At 40.4% G+C, this 15,341-nt stretch overlaps 1 protein-coding gene across 2 annotated transcripts in view; it reads left to right on the plus strand.

The window, feature by feature from the left end:
• The window catches only part of cadm1b (cell adhesion molecule 1b), a 274,356-nt gene extending 259,021 nt beyond the window's left edge, over positions 1-15,335 (plus strand). For both annotated transcript variants that reach the window (XM_017308156.1, XM_017308157.1), the window contains 2 exons: positions 14,217-14,345; positions 14,514-15,335. In XM_017308156.1, the coding sequence (XP_017163645.1) occupies positions 14,217-14,345; positions 14,514-14,632 (248 nt within the window). In that variant the 3' untranslated portion in view covers positions 14,633-15,335. The remainder of the gene's footprint in view (positions 1-14,216; positions 14,346-14,513) is intronic.
• Positions 15,336-15,341: the final 6 nt, after the last annotated feature.

The raw sequence follows: 15,341 nt of genomic DNA on the forward strand, positions 1-15,341 counted from the left end.
CTGCATGTGTGATGGGAAGAAAGAGAACAAGGGCTTGTACCTACAGTGGAAGGGAGCCAGTTTAAATTAGATAGCGCTGTTGATAGGTGACAGTGAGGACGCGCGGTGCGGGACAGTCGGAAACACCTGTCACGGCTGTCTCCCCGCTCGTGCGTTTGATCAGAGGGAAAATTTGCGACGCTGCTTTGCTGCTGTGTTATCTTATCGGCATCAGCAGCTATATATCTCAACTGGACCCGTCCGTCACGTTGTAATGCCCGTTACTTCCCCTCTACAAATGCCAGTCACATTTTGTCTCGGCAAGCATCAATAACTGTTTTCCCGCGGATTGACAGAAAGTAGCTTATTTTGCCACGCTAATGGCGTAGCAACCTCTTGCGTCATTTTTTTTACGCTTAGGTTTACCTCTGCTGCAAAAAAAAAGGGTTTCAGCACAAACCATTATTTTCTCTTTTTTTTTTTTTAGGCTATTATTTCAAAAGCAGTGTTAAGGCTAGACAGATGGTGAGGCAACCTTGGGAGTTGACATTTGGATATGCCAGAATGTGACATTTTAATACAAAAAAAAATATCCTTAAAGAATAGATCGGTTTATCAATAGCCGCTTTAAAGATATGGCAATTTTTCTTTTGTCCTGGGCACTCTGCAATTCATTTAGTAAAAAAAATAAGAAGAAGAAGAATCCAAGTCGACCAATAATACGTTAAAAAAAAAACAACTCAGGAGTGAGACTAGATCAAAAGCAAACGTATTCTAATGAGGCGACTCTCTAGATAACATTCATTTATGCTTTCATTTGATCAAAAAAAAAAAAAAAAAGCTGACATTTTAGCTCTATTTTTGTGCGTCGGATAAAAATAGCGGCAGGTAAATCTCTCTTGAAAATGAAGCAACTTTTTTCCCTCTGGTTTCTCCTTCAGACCTGCCTCTCCTCGGTGACAAACGGCAAATCCGAAGCGCTGCAGATCAGCGATCGTCCTCTAACGGTTAAAGCCTCAGTCAGCTTACCGACTCTCTCTGGGAGTGGCGGAGTCAAATGGGACGCTGCTTTGCACATCTGTTACATTACGCTGCAGTTTTCCATAAGCCCCCTCTCCTTTTGAGTCACCGCGATGCTGCCGTCTCTGTTTTGTGCTAAAACATCCCGAGAAGACGGGCCCCAAAGCGGATTTGGCGTGATTTATGTGAAACATGCTGGGAGGCTAAATTGAGCTTCCTTGCAGTTCGCTGCTCTCCTAAATACTCTCTTGTCACAGGGCAGTTCTGAGCTAGCTTGTGGTAGATTGCTCTGCTCTACCTTAATTAGCATAACGCCACAGTGTAGCATTTCTGTCCTGCCAATGAGTAAATATAGCTTTGTTGGAATAAACATGCCACCACTGAGGAATTGTTCTTCCTAGAGAGACACAGCCACAGCTACTCGGAGATCCTGATTTTAAAGCCAGTGTCTGTACGTCCTCTGGTCCAAATTTAGTGTTGCCCTAAAAATATTTAAGGCAATGTTATGTTTTCAAGAAAAAGTTGCCAATTTTTTATCTTTGATGCTGTGTCTCTGTTTCAGAGGACTTGATAAAAACTTTGAGCTACATGTGGTGAGTATTTGGATATCTGTACTCACAGAGTCCATTGGGTAAATTCTTTATCTTGGTCACGAACCACTAATGTGAGCGCTTGTGCTACATCTCCATGGCGACCTCTAACATGAGGACACGACATGAGGAAGAAAAATAAAACGAAACAAGAAAAGTAACCACAAGATGACCAAATCTATGCCAAAGACACAACGGATAGAGTTTTAGTACCTAAAGCTGTGGTGGTTTGGGATAGGGGTTCCCAAACTTTTCCGATTTTAGTTTCCATTTTAGCAGTTTTTTTTTTTTTTTTGTGAGTGTTTTTTCTTTTTTTTTTGTATACCACGTCTTCTTGAATGTATTTTTGTGCTGAGTCGTGATGACCAGCTTATAAACGGCACACAAGCGCAACTGCTACACGGTTGACTCAGCAGTAACTCGATAGCAAAGTCACTTAAATCGAACGCGACACCATGCAGATGCTCTGTCTCCACTGATGAAGGTTTGCTCACCTCAGGATGCTGAATGCCTGATTGACCTGCTGAGTAATTCAGATAATAATCGTTAGGCCAGTTGGGGGAAATCATGACCTTTATGAGCTTTGAAATGTCATCTCAAAATTATAAGGATTTAAAAAAAGACAACTGTTACATGATAGCATAAGTTAACAATAGAAATAAACCTGATTTTTAATTGCATGCATTCGATTTGATATGTGTTTTCCAAATATTTAATTCACTTTTTTTTCTCTATTGTTTTTATCTTGTTTATTTGTTATTGTTTTTTGTTTTTTTTTTAGCTTTGGCTGAACAAACACAATCTCATCACCTCCTATTGCTGGTCTACACATGAAGAAATAAAAAAAGGATGCCACTTTCCCACTATAGAGTAGTAAAAAAAAAAAAAACATAACTGGCTTTTTAGAGTTGGTTTCTTTTTCTTCATGGTTCTTATATGGAAATCTGTTTGTTTTTCTGAAATACGATTCAAGTCGCTATATTTATATCTTGCCTGCAATTTTATCCTTTACTTGTGACTTCAGAAGTGTCAGTGCCAAATCCTAATATTGTCTTGTGCAATGAAAGAGCAAATGTCATAACAAAGCACGGAAACTCACAGCGGTTTGTCTTCTGCGTTTGTTGTTTCATGTTCAGAAAGTTTCGCTGGAAATTATATCATCAGGTCGCTCGGAGTCTTTCTAGATGCAGAGAGTGTGTGTGGGCGGGTAGACCACTGGGGAGAGATAAGTCACTGTTTTAAAAAGAACATTTCTTTCATGTGTTTGAAAGTTTTCAGGCCTCGTTACTCGACATGTGTCGCCGTTGAATAGTTAAAGAAGTCTGAAAAGCTCCTCGCTTCCGACTTTGTCTCAAGTCAGAGACGACGCGGGTGTGTTTAAGGTGTAGCCGCCGATCCGAGTAGCTTAAATGATTTTTAGCATCAGATCCAAGATGGGGGCCGACATCGAAACGAGCATTAGCAGGCCCCGATTTCCCTTTCTTGCGGTTGCGTTTCGTCCGGGGAGAGGGGAATATAACCACGGATCTCTAGCTCTGAAGGAGAGCAGAGAGTCTGTCGTGATAATGCTTGAGCTCCTCAGATGCTCACAGACGATCCAAAGCAGGGACATCATATCCTAGGTAAGCCTCCAGTAAACCCGAGGCGTTGAGGAGAGCCAGARGAGGGTAGACATGAAAGAGGGAAGACACGAAACAAAGACTTGTGTTGTTGTCTTGATTGAGAACACCCGTTTCTGCAGATCGTGCTGCTGTTGGACCTCGCCGGATTAATCCGACTGACAGAAAGTGTCTGTTGCCCCTTTAGATAAATTTCCTTTTATTTCTTATTCTCCTACTGGTTTATTTTTATTTCTAATATTTGACTTGCTTAAAATGGCTAAGCAAAAACCAAAGTGGGCTTGTAAAAAGCATTTCCCCCCTGATAGACTTTGTTTTGTTTTGGTGCTTCTTGGATGCACTTTATTGTTTCAGCTAAACAAACCCTTTTTAAAATCAGCCTGAGTGAAAGTAAAAATGTAGCTTTCAAGAGAAGATTTCATTTATTAAGGGAGGAAAAAAAAAACCTCTCCAAACAAACCTGGCCCTCTGTGGAAATCAAATCAATTGTTGCTTAATCCAAATAACAAGTAGTGCCACCAATTGCTAACATCTCAGTACGATTGAAGTCCAGACCTCGAGTAGGACACTTTATAACCAATATTTTTTTCCTTTGTTGTTACTTTTGTATGTTTTTCAGACGTTCGCGGTGGAGTATTTCAAATCTGATGGCTGGACTTTCTCCTTCCAAGCATTATGTTAGAGAACTGAATTTATGGCAGGGATGCAAATCTTTTAGCATCTAGTAATTCAGTTTGATTCAGATTTTTAGGGTCGTGATTTGATTCAGAAACGCAATTTTTATTATTCAAATGGCCAAGAGATGTAGAAGAACATTCACATTTTACTAAAAGCTCCATTGTAGTACGCAGGATAGTTTTCCAAAAAGATCATAGATTGCTACAATAGCAATCTGCTATTGCTATTGTAGCAATAGCATGCATGGAGAAAATCCTTTGGCAGTGGTTTTCTCCATGCCATTTTTTCTGCCCAGTTTCTCTCTTCTGTTGTTGGATCTTGACTATTAACCTGAASAGGGGCAGGTTAACGTTCTGGGCTTTCGATGTTGCTTGTGTCTGTTTTGGACTCTTTTGACTGACTTGTCAAAGCACTTTGGGGTAATTTTGGTAGACTGGCCTCTTCTGGGACGGTTTGCCGTTATTAAATGTTTTGGGCTTTTAAGGATAATGACTCTCTGTGTGGTGCGTTGGAGTCCCACAGTGTTACAAATGGTTTTGTGACCCTTTGTAGACTAATAGATGTGAAAAGTTTGTTTTTTCATCTGTTTTTTTTTTAATATCCGAGCTGGATGCGTTGCTTTAGGTTCTCAGGTTCTACTGAACCAATTTCTGCAAATATCCAGCCTGGGTGATAAAAATGAATTCAGGTTAGTTAATTCACACCTTCACTAAACAAGAACGTCAGTGTAGGTCACCTCTTTTCCTTTAACCAGCAAAAGCATCATTTGAAAACTGAACTTTTGCTGTTTCACACTAAAGTTTTTCAAATTTTACACTGAACACTTAGGAGAATGAACATTTTACGATGAAAAATTATCGTATTTATGAATAACGAGCATTTAAAAAATAAAATAAAGAGCATTTATGGTGACTGATTGTTTTTCTTTGCTCTTTTTTTTCCCCATTGTGCGATAAAATAACCAAGTAACTTTTTTTTCTCTTAAAAAAATTTCCAAAGGCTGCACTTCAAGAGTATCAAGTGAACTACTTCACGTTGCGAACGTCTGAATTTACACATCACCCACTGCTTTTATTAACTGTCTGTAAGAGCTTTGCCAGCTAACAAAGTAGACATGAATTTTACTCAGGCCTCCTCGGCTCGCCCCGCGGACCTAATCTGTGAGCGGCTATATAAATTTCGTTGCTGTTTTGGCTAAGCCGTGAGGGATTGTGCGGATCCTCGTAACTTTCACAAGGGGTGCAGAGAAACATAAATGATTTCAGGGTCATTCTCATAACTCCTCTCAACAAAATGTGCTTTTGCTCAGACCAAAACCGTCTTGTGATGGTATTTCAGGAATGCACAGGCTGTTTTAAAGCTGTGGTTAACTCTTTTTCTTTCTTTTTTTTCTCAGTCCTGAGGTTTCCACTGGAGTTTATTGGTTGGATGCTTCACTGTTTAATCGCTATAATAACTTTTTCAATGCTGACTGTGGCACATGCTAAGTAATATAGTGTATTACCTGCACAAACAAGTGCTTAGTTGTGTTATGAGATTATTTAGTGTTCAAAAGTACCAGATAAACTTGACTTTTTGTTGTTTTTTATGTGTTTTTCACCAACATCATCATCATCACTGTTTTAGAAATTGTAATTAGTTTTATTGTCCTCGTTTTTCTCCCTCTCCTGATAAGTTTATTTTTCAGTCATGCCTAGGTTCTTAGACACATTTTTTCCCCCCATTATTTATTCAGCTTTTAATGGAACAACATACTTTAAGGTCTATTCTAATTGGTCTCCAGACAATTCGCAGTGAAATCTCCCTTAAGTTAAAACAACCAGTGTGAGTGTGTGTGTTTTTTTAACAGAGATAAACATGCTTATCCAGATCTCTTTTTTTCTTTACCACATTTTACCACAAGGTTGAACATAGAAAGTTATGTGCCAAAACACTAACACTGTGACCTCATTTTTCTTTCCTTGTAAAGAATAGTTTTAAAACACCCGTACCATTTGCAACTTCAAGAAAAGAAGAAAACCTATATTTCTTMTTATTATTATTGGCCAAGCTAGTTCCTTACCTGGATATTTTCTTGGTAAAAACAAAAACAAAAAACTTCTTGCTTTTTTTATTTTGTAAAATCTCAAAAGACACACTGGCATCTCACTGGAGCAGTTCAAGCTCACATCCGCAATTTCAGAGGCCTCGTAACTTCCGTCGACTGTCATTATGTTTATATATCATATCGTTTCATAGGCTGTCATAATCAACGTTTTGAATGTATTTAGTGATCAAGCCTTTGCACTGAGTTTCACCTGTGGTGGTGTGGAAGCGTCCTTGGGGGACCAGGCCGTTGTTCCTGGTAGGAACAAGTCTTGCTTAGATACAGGTTGGGATGAATGGGTCAATTAGAGGCACGTTCTAAAAGGAAGCGCGTGTTGAGATTAGATAACGTTAAATTATCTATTTGTGTAATGGAGAAAGAAAAAAAAGAAGCATTTTTAGACTGCTTTGAGGCTTCGCTGAATAGCCGTCCTTGTGCAGCAAAGATGTCACTTGTTCAGTGGTTTAGTTTTGAAATAGTAATGTTTGCAAGCGCCTCCGTTTACCTTGAGCGCTTCCTTTTCACATTTTACGCGCTCGCTCGTTTTGGTCTGTCACATAAAATTCGAATAAAAGAAGCCGCGTGTTGGTTGTAGCACAAGGACGCGTTGGAAAAGTTCAAGGGACGTGAACGCTCTGCTTTTGCGAAGCCGTGCGACTTTCCCGTGAGAAGGTTGGGTGTGCAGCATTAGCCGAAAACAAAAGAATAAAAGAGAGGAGAGCTGAAATGATACGCCCCTGTAATAAACCTGAGGAGAGCCACGGCGGTCTGAGCTCGTCGCTGACAGCAGGCCCTCTAATAGGATGCTCTGCTACTGACCAGAGCGGCAATTAGTCATTCCGGCGCGGAGATGGAAAAGGTGCGACTGTAAAGCATGTGACAGTGGGACTTGAGCGGAGCAGATCTCCCAGCCGCGCAGACACGGGCATCAGTTGCAAATCCTCTTTATTCTCCCATAAATCCCCACGGTTGCGCGCATCCTGTCAGGATGCCGGTGTGGGCATGTCAGCGCTCTCTGATCGAGCCGCTAGCACAACGAGGGAGAGCGGGAGGGGAAAAAAAAAAACAGAGTAAGAGAGAGAGAGAGAAGGAGAAAGAGCTGCACCGGGGATGTGGACAGCAGCCAGACACATTACAGACATAATCAAATTCTACTTGATTCAAGTGCGAGGCCACAAAAGGCTGCCATAATGATACCTTCTCTCATTTGGAGATTTTCTTCCCACTCCGAGCACCTTCTGTTGTTATAAATGCAAAAACAGTTCGGTGAGCTGCAGGGAAACTTAATCCTGGATTTGTTAGAGCGCCAAGTGACAAACCGATCCACATAGGAAGAAGGATAAATGACAGTAATCATAATAAAGGACTATGCAAAGGGTGCTAATTTGGTTTAGGCTTGATTTGATTGTGACTGCGATAATATATCTGCTGGCTGTGAGCTAAATAACTGTTTTAAACACTGGCCCTGAGAAGACAATGAAGGAACGGCACTGTTGAAACACGATGGCGTGTGTGAAAAATGAAAGGCGAAGACATGTTTACACCGAGATATCTAATGATGTGTCTCTCAAAACCCTTTCTTTTTAGCTTAAACATAGATGATACATAGTGAAATGTGTTGCTAAGTATACATTTATGTAGAAGGCAACATGTTGATCAGTAGAAAATATGTAAAAGGCCAACTTCAAATATTTATTTGTCAGATTAATGTGATTCCAACATGCTTTTCCAACAAGCAGCTGAACTGCTCAATTTGTTAGTGTCAAGATCCCTGATCAAAGTAAAAGAGCAAAACTCAGCTAAATTCAATAAATTAAAATGTGCCTTCAGGTGATGCAACTTTTTCAAAATAAGAACCTTTAAGCAGATATCAAACATATGTTTCACTTAGTCCACATTTTTGTACTCAAAATGTTTCCTTTTTCTGTTTTTCAGATGTTATATTCCAGTCGTGTTTTTCTCAGCTGAAAGCAGAAAATAATCGGAATCAGCAAATGTGAAAAACATTAGTATTAGTATTGGCTTTTAATGTTTCTTAGTGAATCAAGTTACTTAAATAAATTTACTTTTCAATAACGCTCTTTATTAAATATCAGACCACAACTAAAAATAGAACAACTTACTTTAGTTTGCTTATTTAATAAATTGAATCTCTTGTACAGATATGAGATTCTTGAAGGGGGTAATATGTATTTTTAGGCACATTTTATGCCACATTGAAGTACCTGTTACCTTCAGTTGTTGTAAAAATGCCATAAATATGAAAAACAGCTTAAAAGAAATCCGTCTTTGTGCAGAGCCCTACTTGACAGCTTGAAAGTGGCCTCTGTCTCTTTAAGAGCCTCCTACCCATTCGGTACGTCATCATAGCAATGCTTCTCCATGTCGCCCATTGATGAAGTTCACAGCCGATCTCAGGAGCGTTGTAGTTCACACGATGAGCTCAGCCGGTGTTTGCTAATTGCTGCTGCCGCTAGTCTGGAGGAGCTGAGAAGGGGAGGGTTGCTGAGTGGAACATACATGAACGGTTGCCACGGGAGACCCAAGGAGTTCTCAAACATGTATGAACGAGTCAAAGCAACACTCTAGGTAAAAGCCCCACACCTTAACGTTTTGACATTAGATAATCGCGACRAAAAATGCCACAGATTTACGGTTCCATGACGTGTAAACAAATAATCTGTAAGATGATCTAAATAAGATTATTTGAAACTTAATAACCCTTTTTGGCTTTCAAGTTTGAGCCTAGTTTTAATACAGAGTCTTAATGGTTCCCGACCAAATGTAATGAATCAATGACAGCAATCTGCCTTCCTGAGCAAACATGTGGAAAGAAACTGTTTTCAAATGACAATATCATACTGAAAGTGATTAGAGGTGCTTCTTTAGTTATTTTCTTAKTAATATTTTCTTGTTGCTTGATTTGAACCAGCTGACTGGCAGTGATGGTGCTGCATTACTCTGTTTTATAAAGCTTCAGAAATGTCTAGCATCTATGTTTTTTCTTAAAGTGTGAATATCATGATTATCATCATCACCTATTATTCTTTGTAAAGCACTTTGACCAATGGTAATATTTAAAAAAAAAGTCTTGTTTGATTAACTTCAATCAGTAATTCATTTAATAATTATAAATAATAATAATAATAATAATTGTATTATATATAATAAAAATCTGCGACAGACTGGCGACCTGTCCAGGGTGTACCCCGCCTCTCRCCCGGAACGTTAGCTGGAGAGGCACCAGCAACCCTCCTGACCCCACTGAGGGATAAGGGTGTTCAGAAAATGGATGGATGGATGGATTTAATAATAATTGCATTACTTCCATTAATTGAATTACTTCTACATAAATTTACACTTTGGATCTATTTTTTCTTTAAAGTTAGCTACCTGTGCCAGATGATTAAAGGTTCAAAAAATGAGTTTATTTTACAGAATAAGTCATATTTGACAGCAGTACACATGGTAATTAAGACGYTGTTTGTCACAATTATTTTAGGAATAGAAATTACTGTTACAAAGTAATTAAAAAATACCAAGCATAAAAAAACAAGTAAAGCTATCATACTAATTTTAAATTAAAAATAAACATTTATATGCAATAAATGAGAAAATTCAACACAAATCATAATAATAAAAAATTAATTGCAACTTTTTCTTGACAAATTTATGGAACAATCTCAATAAACTAATTTACAGAACAAACCAACTCACTTTCCTTAACACAAAAAAAGACAAAAAACAAAAACATGATTATAGGACTTAATAAGTCCTCAGAGAGCTGTTGAAATGTAGAAAGTGTCCCCACTGGTCCCCTTTCTGCTCTGGACTTTGTCTTTTCTGCTCTCACSTGTTAATCACAGTGGAGAGTTTCCTCCGGTGATGCGATGTCACCTCTGGATTTGTTTCCAGCGCGCAAGCAGCAAGGACTGCAGATAAAACTCACCGACAAGTTTCTGTGTCCAAATCAATACCACATATATCTGAACACATCGGCTACACTGTTAAACAAATGGTAGACCATTTTTTCCCTTATTTCCTTCCTTCTATCTTTCTTTCCCGCTCCAACACTTGCTCCCAATAAACGTCTGGGAAAAGTTGCGGTGACGTTCGCTCGCCGTCTCGTTTGGCGATCTTCCAGACGCCCGCCTTGCTGCGGTGCGTTCAGAAACCAACGCTTTTAAGGCTGTAGCTGGTACGTCGCAGTTGTAAATTGGAACTGCTCAGCCGTGAAGGCTTACAAAGATTATTTTGTTTATGAGACATCCTCCAATAATAATAATAATAATAAAAAATCCCTGATTTACATGTTATCAGTTAAAAACCTTCTGTTTAGTTGGAACACGTCCATGTACAATTCATGCATGGTTCACAATGACTGAAGACGGGTTCTACCAGGTTGGTATCAGTAGTCAGTATCTTACTAGTAGKGGGTAGCTGTCTGCCTCATTTTAGAGAAACAGATCAGTCTTTGTCAAGCTAACTACTAATTAAAGTGAACCAAATAACTCTAGTGTGAACAATAGTGTGTTTTATGCTTGTTTACAATTGAAATCAGAGATTTATAAATGAAAAGACACAACCATTTTTTTTCACATCATCATCATTATCATATGTCCGACTTAACATTTCCTAATTGGAAATTATTTTTATTATTTGTATTTGCCAAAGAGAAAATAACTGTTTTACTCTTTTTAAATTCAAAAGTTTAAACACATTGTCTTAGCGTTTGTTAGAATTACCGTCAAACTGTAATCTTTGACTTGAACATTTTCCTGAATCCAGTTGCTATAGTTTGCTGGATATTTGGCTCATTTCCACTGAGAAAGAGAGAGAAAGAGACGGTGTAATGTTGGTTTAGTTTGACATGCAAAAATATAAGCACTCAAACATCTAAGCTTTGATTTACACACTTATTTTTCTAGAATTCAGCGAATAGAAATAGTTTTTGTTACTCCATCTAATAAAGCAGAAGGTTTAGTTGGACACAATGTCTGACAGTGAGAGGAAAACCAGTTAAATAAAACAACATGACTGGTCTTAACACRTGTGACTGATATTTACTGTTGTTTTAGGTGACCCGCTTGGACAGAAATTGCACTTTGAAACATAATGCAACTGACAGTCTTCACCTAAATGTTGCAGCTTCAGCCGCCTTTCTACTGTTACTCCGTTGTGTGCGGATGTTGGCATTTTTCTCCCAACTGTTGTGTCGACCAAATTGCTGATTTTGTATTGGCAAGCCGTGCTCTGGTTATGCAGGTCTCACTTTTCTCCACATAAAGGTAATCAGTTGTGATGGTGTAGCTGCACTACAATATCATGGCTCTCAAAATTTCTTTTTTTTTTTTTCTTATTTTACACAGAGAATAGAAATATGCTTTACTGTCTCACTTTGGGGAAATTCATCAGTTGATCTTTATAGAGAGAGTTTTCATTTCTTCTGATTAGAAATGTTTTAGTTTTACTTTAAGACAGTGCTGTAGCAGTAAAACATCATCATCCGTAGATAGTGATAACTTCCTGCTAAAATCAGTGTAACGCACAAAATCATTTTTTGCCGGAAAACAACTTAAGCTCTTTGAAATATAGTCAAAATGCAGATTTTGATGTATTTATGTCTGATTATATACAGTAAGTGTGTATAAATATCCACTTATCCACTATTTCATGATCTTTCCTGCAAATTCTATAGAAGACAGTTTATCSTGACCTTTAGTCTTTGACATGACTAACCCTCCCAAATTTCATGCGTGACCGGCAGAATAACAAACCCACTTGCAACAGTGAATATTTCCACATAGGAGCGCAGTGACGAGGAGGCTGAGTCAGCACTCCTGGACACTGCTGACCTTTACATTTGAAATCATCTTGCAGCACACTGAAGCCCTGTGCTTTTGGCATGCTCTGTAATTCCCTTTACAACAAAGTCGGACGTCGCGAAAACGAGCAAAAATTAGACATTTTCGGCACSCGCCCGCGTCGGATTTTTGGGGTCATGTTTTGTCCGCTCACCCCGGCGGTAAATACAGAACCGATGGACAGGAAACCAGCAGTGTTCAGCAGTGTGCCTAATGCGGGCAACACGAAACGCAGCCAACCATAGCCGTTGATACTGCTGCCGTTAGGGGATTTTAAGTTATTCTCTGACATTTTTGTGATAGTGTCTTGCTGCTGACTCTGGATGAATTTTTTTTTTTTTTTTACTCCCCTCCCCTACTTGTTAAATCAAACTCTCCCTCGATGCGCCGAGGCAGCCAAGACCTCCGCGTGTTTCCTCCAGGATGTGTCAAGTGAAAAGACAGGGGGTGAGCAAGGTGAGGGCAGGAGGCTGGGAGGGAAAAGAAGAAGAAGAAGAAGGGGGTTGGAAAAAAGGGAGGGAAGATGAGACAGGACGGTGCACAGGCCATTTAGCGGGAGCATGTTCATTAGCATGGAGCACGGGCCGTTTCGTCTCCTCCGGGGTGTGTGTGTGTGTGTGGGTGTGGGTGTGTGTGTGTGTGTGTGGGGGGGGGGCTGTGCTATCCTGACATCCTTGATACAGTAAACAAACTGCGCCTTGTACCGGCCTCGACGCGCAGCAGCCGTGCCCTCCTTGTTGAAGATGAATCCATTTTAGCGGGGGCGCTCGACTGAAACGGAACTTTTCCTATTAATTACGCTCATCGTAGGAACCGATTCTGACAAGCCGAGCTACCGAATGAGGTGTTTTTCTTTTCTTTTCTTTGTTCTTTATTATTTCTCAACTTTTTTTTTTTCTTTCTTTTTCCTCTAGGTTGAGATGTGACTGCCACGTCTCAGACCCTTCAAGTCGACTTATTACGCCTTTTCGTCGCGTCGAGAAATTCTGCACCCTCAGCTGGTCTTTTATCAAAATCATTCAAGTTCGGAGCATGACTGGGGAGACTGATGGAAAATTGAGCTGCTCTCTCATGCAGCAAAAAGAACAGTGCAGCCATTCCCCCTCGCCCATCACTCCTCAATCAGACCCAATGTGCACAGATACAGACTATTGATAAATGCCTCTGAACTATTCTGAGACTGGAAATTTAAGGGCTTCGGAGTTTCGCCTTGTATGTCGAGCGGCGCGCGGATAAATCTGGCTAAGTGCCGGACAGCGATACTCGCTGACACCTGAGGCGGTCGCGTATTTCTCGGTTTTGGGGGCAGAGGAGGGACGGACGCCGGCCGCCAATTTATCTTCAGACGCGTGTCTCTTTCTCATCATTGAGCTCTATAACTTCCAGAAATGGCCCCTTAAATCACGCCGCATCTTACAGTGTGTGAATTCTCGCCGAAATTGCAGACAGCGTCTGCCGTTTCATGGTGGGATGACTGTCTTAATATTTTCAGCGTCGCTCGCTCGAGGAGACCACAGGGCGAATGTCTGAAAGCAAAAGTAAAAAAAAAAAAAGTTGGATTTCGCCAGGATGACGCGGCAACAGCTCCTTCTGTTTGTACATTTCAATCTGCCTAAGCAACAGAAATAATTGTACAATTAAAAATCCTGTTTGTTTTTTTTCTCCTTTAAGGTTAAAAGTTTTTTTAAGAACTGAGGGATGAAAAGATAATTTTTTTTTATCAATTATGAACCGAAACCCACATGATTTCTCATAACAAGAACCCTTCACGTTTATTTGTGAAATGTGGAGAAAAAAAAACCCAATACAGAATAAATTAACCAAGCAAAACATCGCGCTGAATCGAACCTTAAACCTGAGAATTCAGCCAGAAGATAAGTCCCATAAAAAACATTTTTAAACACTCTTCTTTCTGTTACTTTGTAAGAAAACAGTTTTTACTGATAAGACAGAACTTTTCACAAATTTTGACCACTTGTGTGCGCGATCTCTTTAGATCACCCACAGTCTTGGGTTTATGTCGTTTTCCCCTCTGTTGGTTTTCTACAGGACAGATTTTCATAACCCAAGAAATGTACTCAATATAAAGTTTACGCGAGGTTACGCCCCTGCAGTAAGACATTATATAACTTCAAGGCTTTTCACACGCCTCTACCAGAGGTGCCAAGTGGTGTGAAAGCAGCTGTGTATGTTCAGAATATTTCTCTTCTCTTTAAAGCTTCCTGGTTTGCTCACTCTAACGTTGGCTTGGCACTCWGATGGCCAGAAAACCACGTGTGTGTGGGCTGCACTTTTACCACAGTTCTCAAGCCGAGAGTATATCTAACCGCGATATTAACTTTTGGTTATTGTGTTTTGTTTTTTACTTTGCTTTGCCAAGACTCCAGAGCCGGTGAGGGAGCGCCRCAGAAAATCGACCACGCCGTCATCGGTGGAGTGGTCGCCGTCGTGATGTTTGCCATCCTCTGCGCGCTCATTGTGCTCGGCCGGTACTTTGCCAGACACAAAGGTAAGCCAGCGCCAGTGCCGCCGCCGCGCTTGCTCGCAAACACATTGTTGAGAGTTTAAGTGCTTTATTTGAAAATGGAGTGCAGCAGAGTTGAAGAGAAAAGGTGGAGAGGCGGAGCGCGCCGGGCGCTAATTCATTTGTCCCCCTTTTTTTTTTTTTTTTTTCCAGGAACTTACTTCACGCATGAAGCCAAGGGAGCGGACGATGCGGCCGACGCCGACACAGCAATCATCAACGCAGAGGGGGGCCACAACAACACAGACGAGAAGAAGGAGTACTACATCTAAACCAGACGGGCCTGAAGTGATGGTTGGGGACGTGGTGGGAGCACTGCGTCCAGTGTTGATTGGGTAGTAGGACGGCTTGGGTTAGGGTAAAAGAAGAAGGGGAGAGGAGGAGGAGGAGGAGGAGGGAAGTAGGAATGGGGTAGCCGCTTGGGAAGAAGAGGCGTCGTTTAGTCTCCTGTCCGACCCTTCCTTGGACTGCCGGGTCCTATTCTGTACAGTATAATTATTTTACAGACAATTTTGTGCCTTGTTCTATTTCTTTTGTCGGTTCGTTGGTTTCTATTCACATGCTTGTTGGATTGGATTCTTTCTCCACGTGCTCTACTTGATCCTTTGTTGCGTTTGGCTTTCAGAGGAGATATAAAGGGGTCTGGTGTTTGTCAGTGTGTGCTACGACTAGCTTTTAGCTCATGTAACCAGATATATGAGAGGCCAACTCACTCACACTTTAGTTCACTTTTTTTTTTTCCTCTCTTTCTGTCCAGTTGCTTATTAAATGAAACCCAGTATCGACATGTTTCTCCCCGCTGGGTCAAAGTCCTGTGGTGCCTCCCAAGTTCGTCACATTTAGATGCAGGTCGGATTTGATTTTTTGACAATTACCTGCACACACACACGCACACACACATAAATTCAGACTCACTGTTGATTACTTACATAACTGTTTTGAGTACTCATGCCTTTCTTTGAATGTATTTGCTAAAGGAGT

The sequence above is a fragment of the Poecilia reticulata genome, linkage group LG13 (genome assembly GCF_000633615.1).
Source record: "Poecilia reticulata strain Guanapo linkage group LG13, Guppy_female_1.0+MT, whole genome shotgun sequence".
NCBI classification, from domain to species: Eukaryota; Metazoa; Chordata; class Actinopteri; order Cyprinodontiformes; family Poeciliidae; genus Poecilia; species Poecilia reticulata.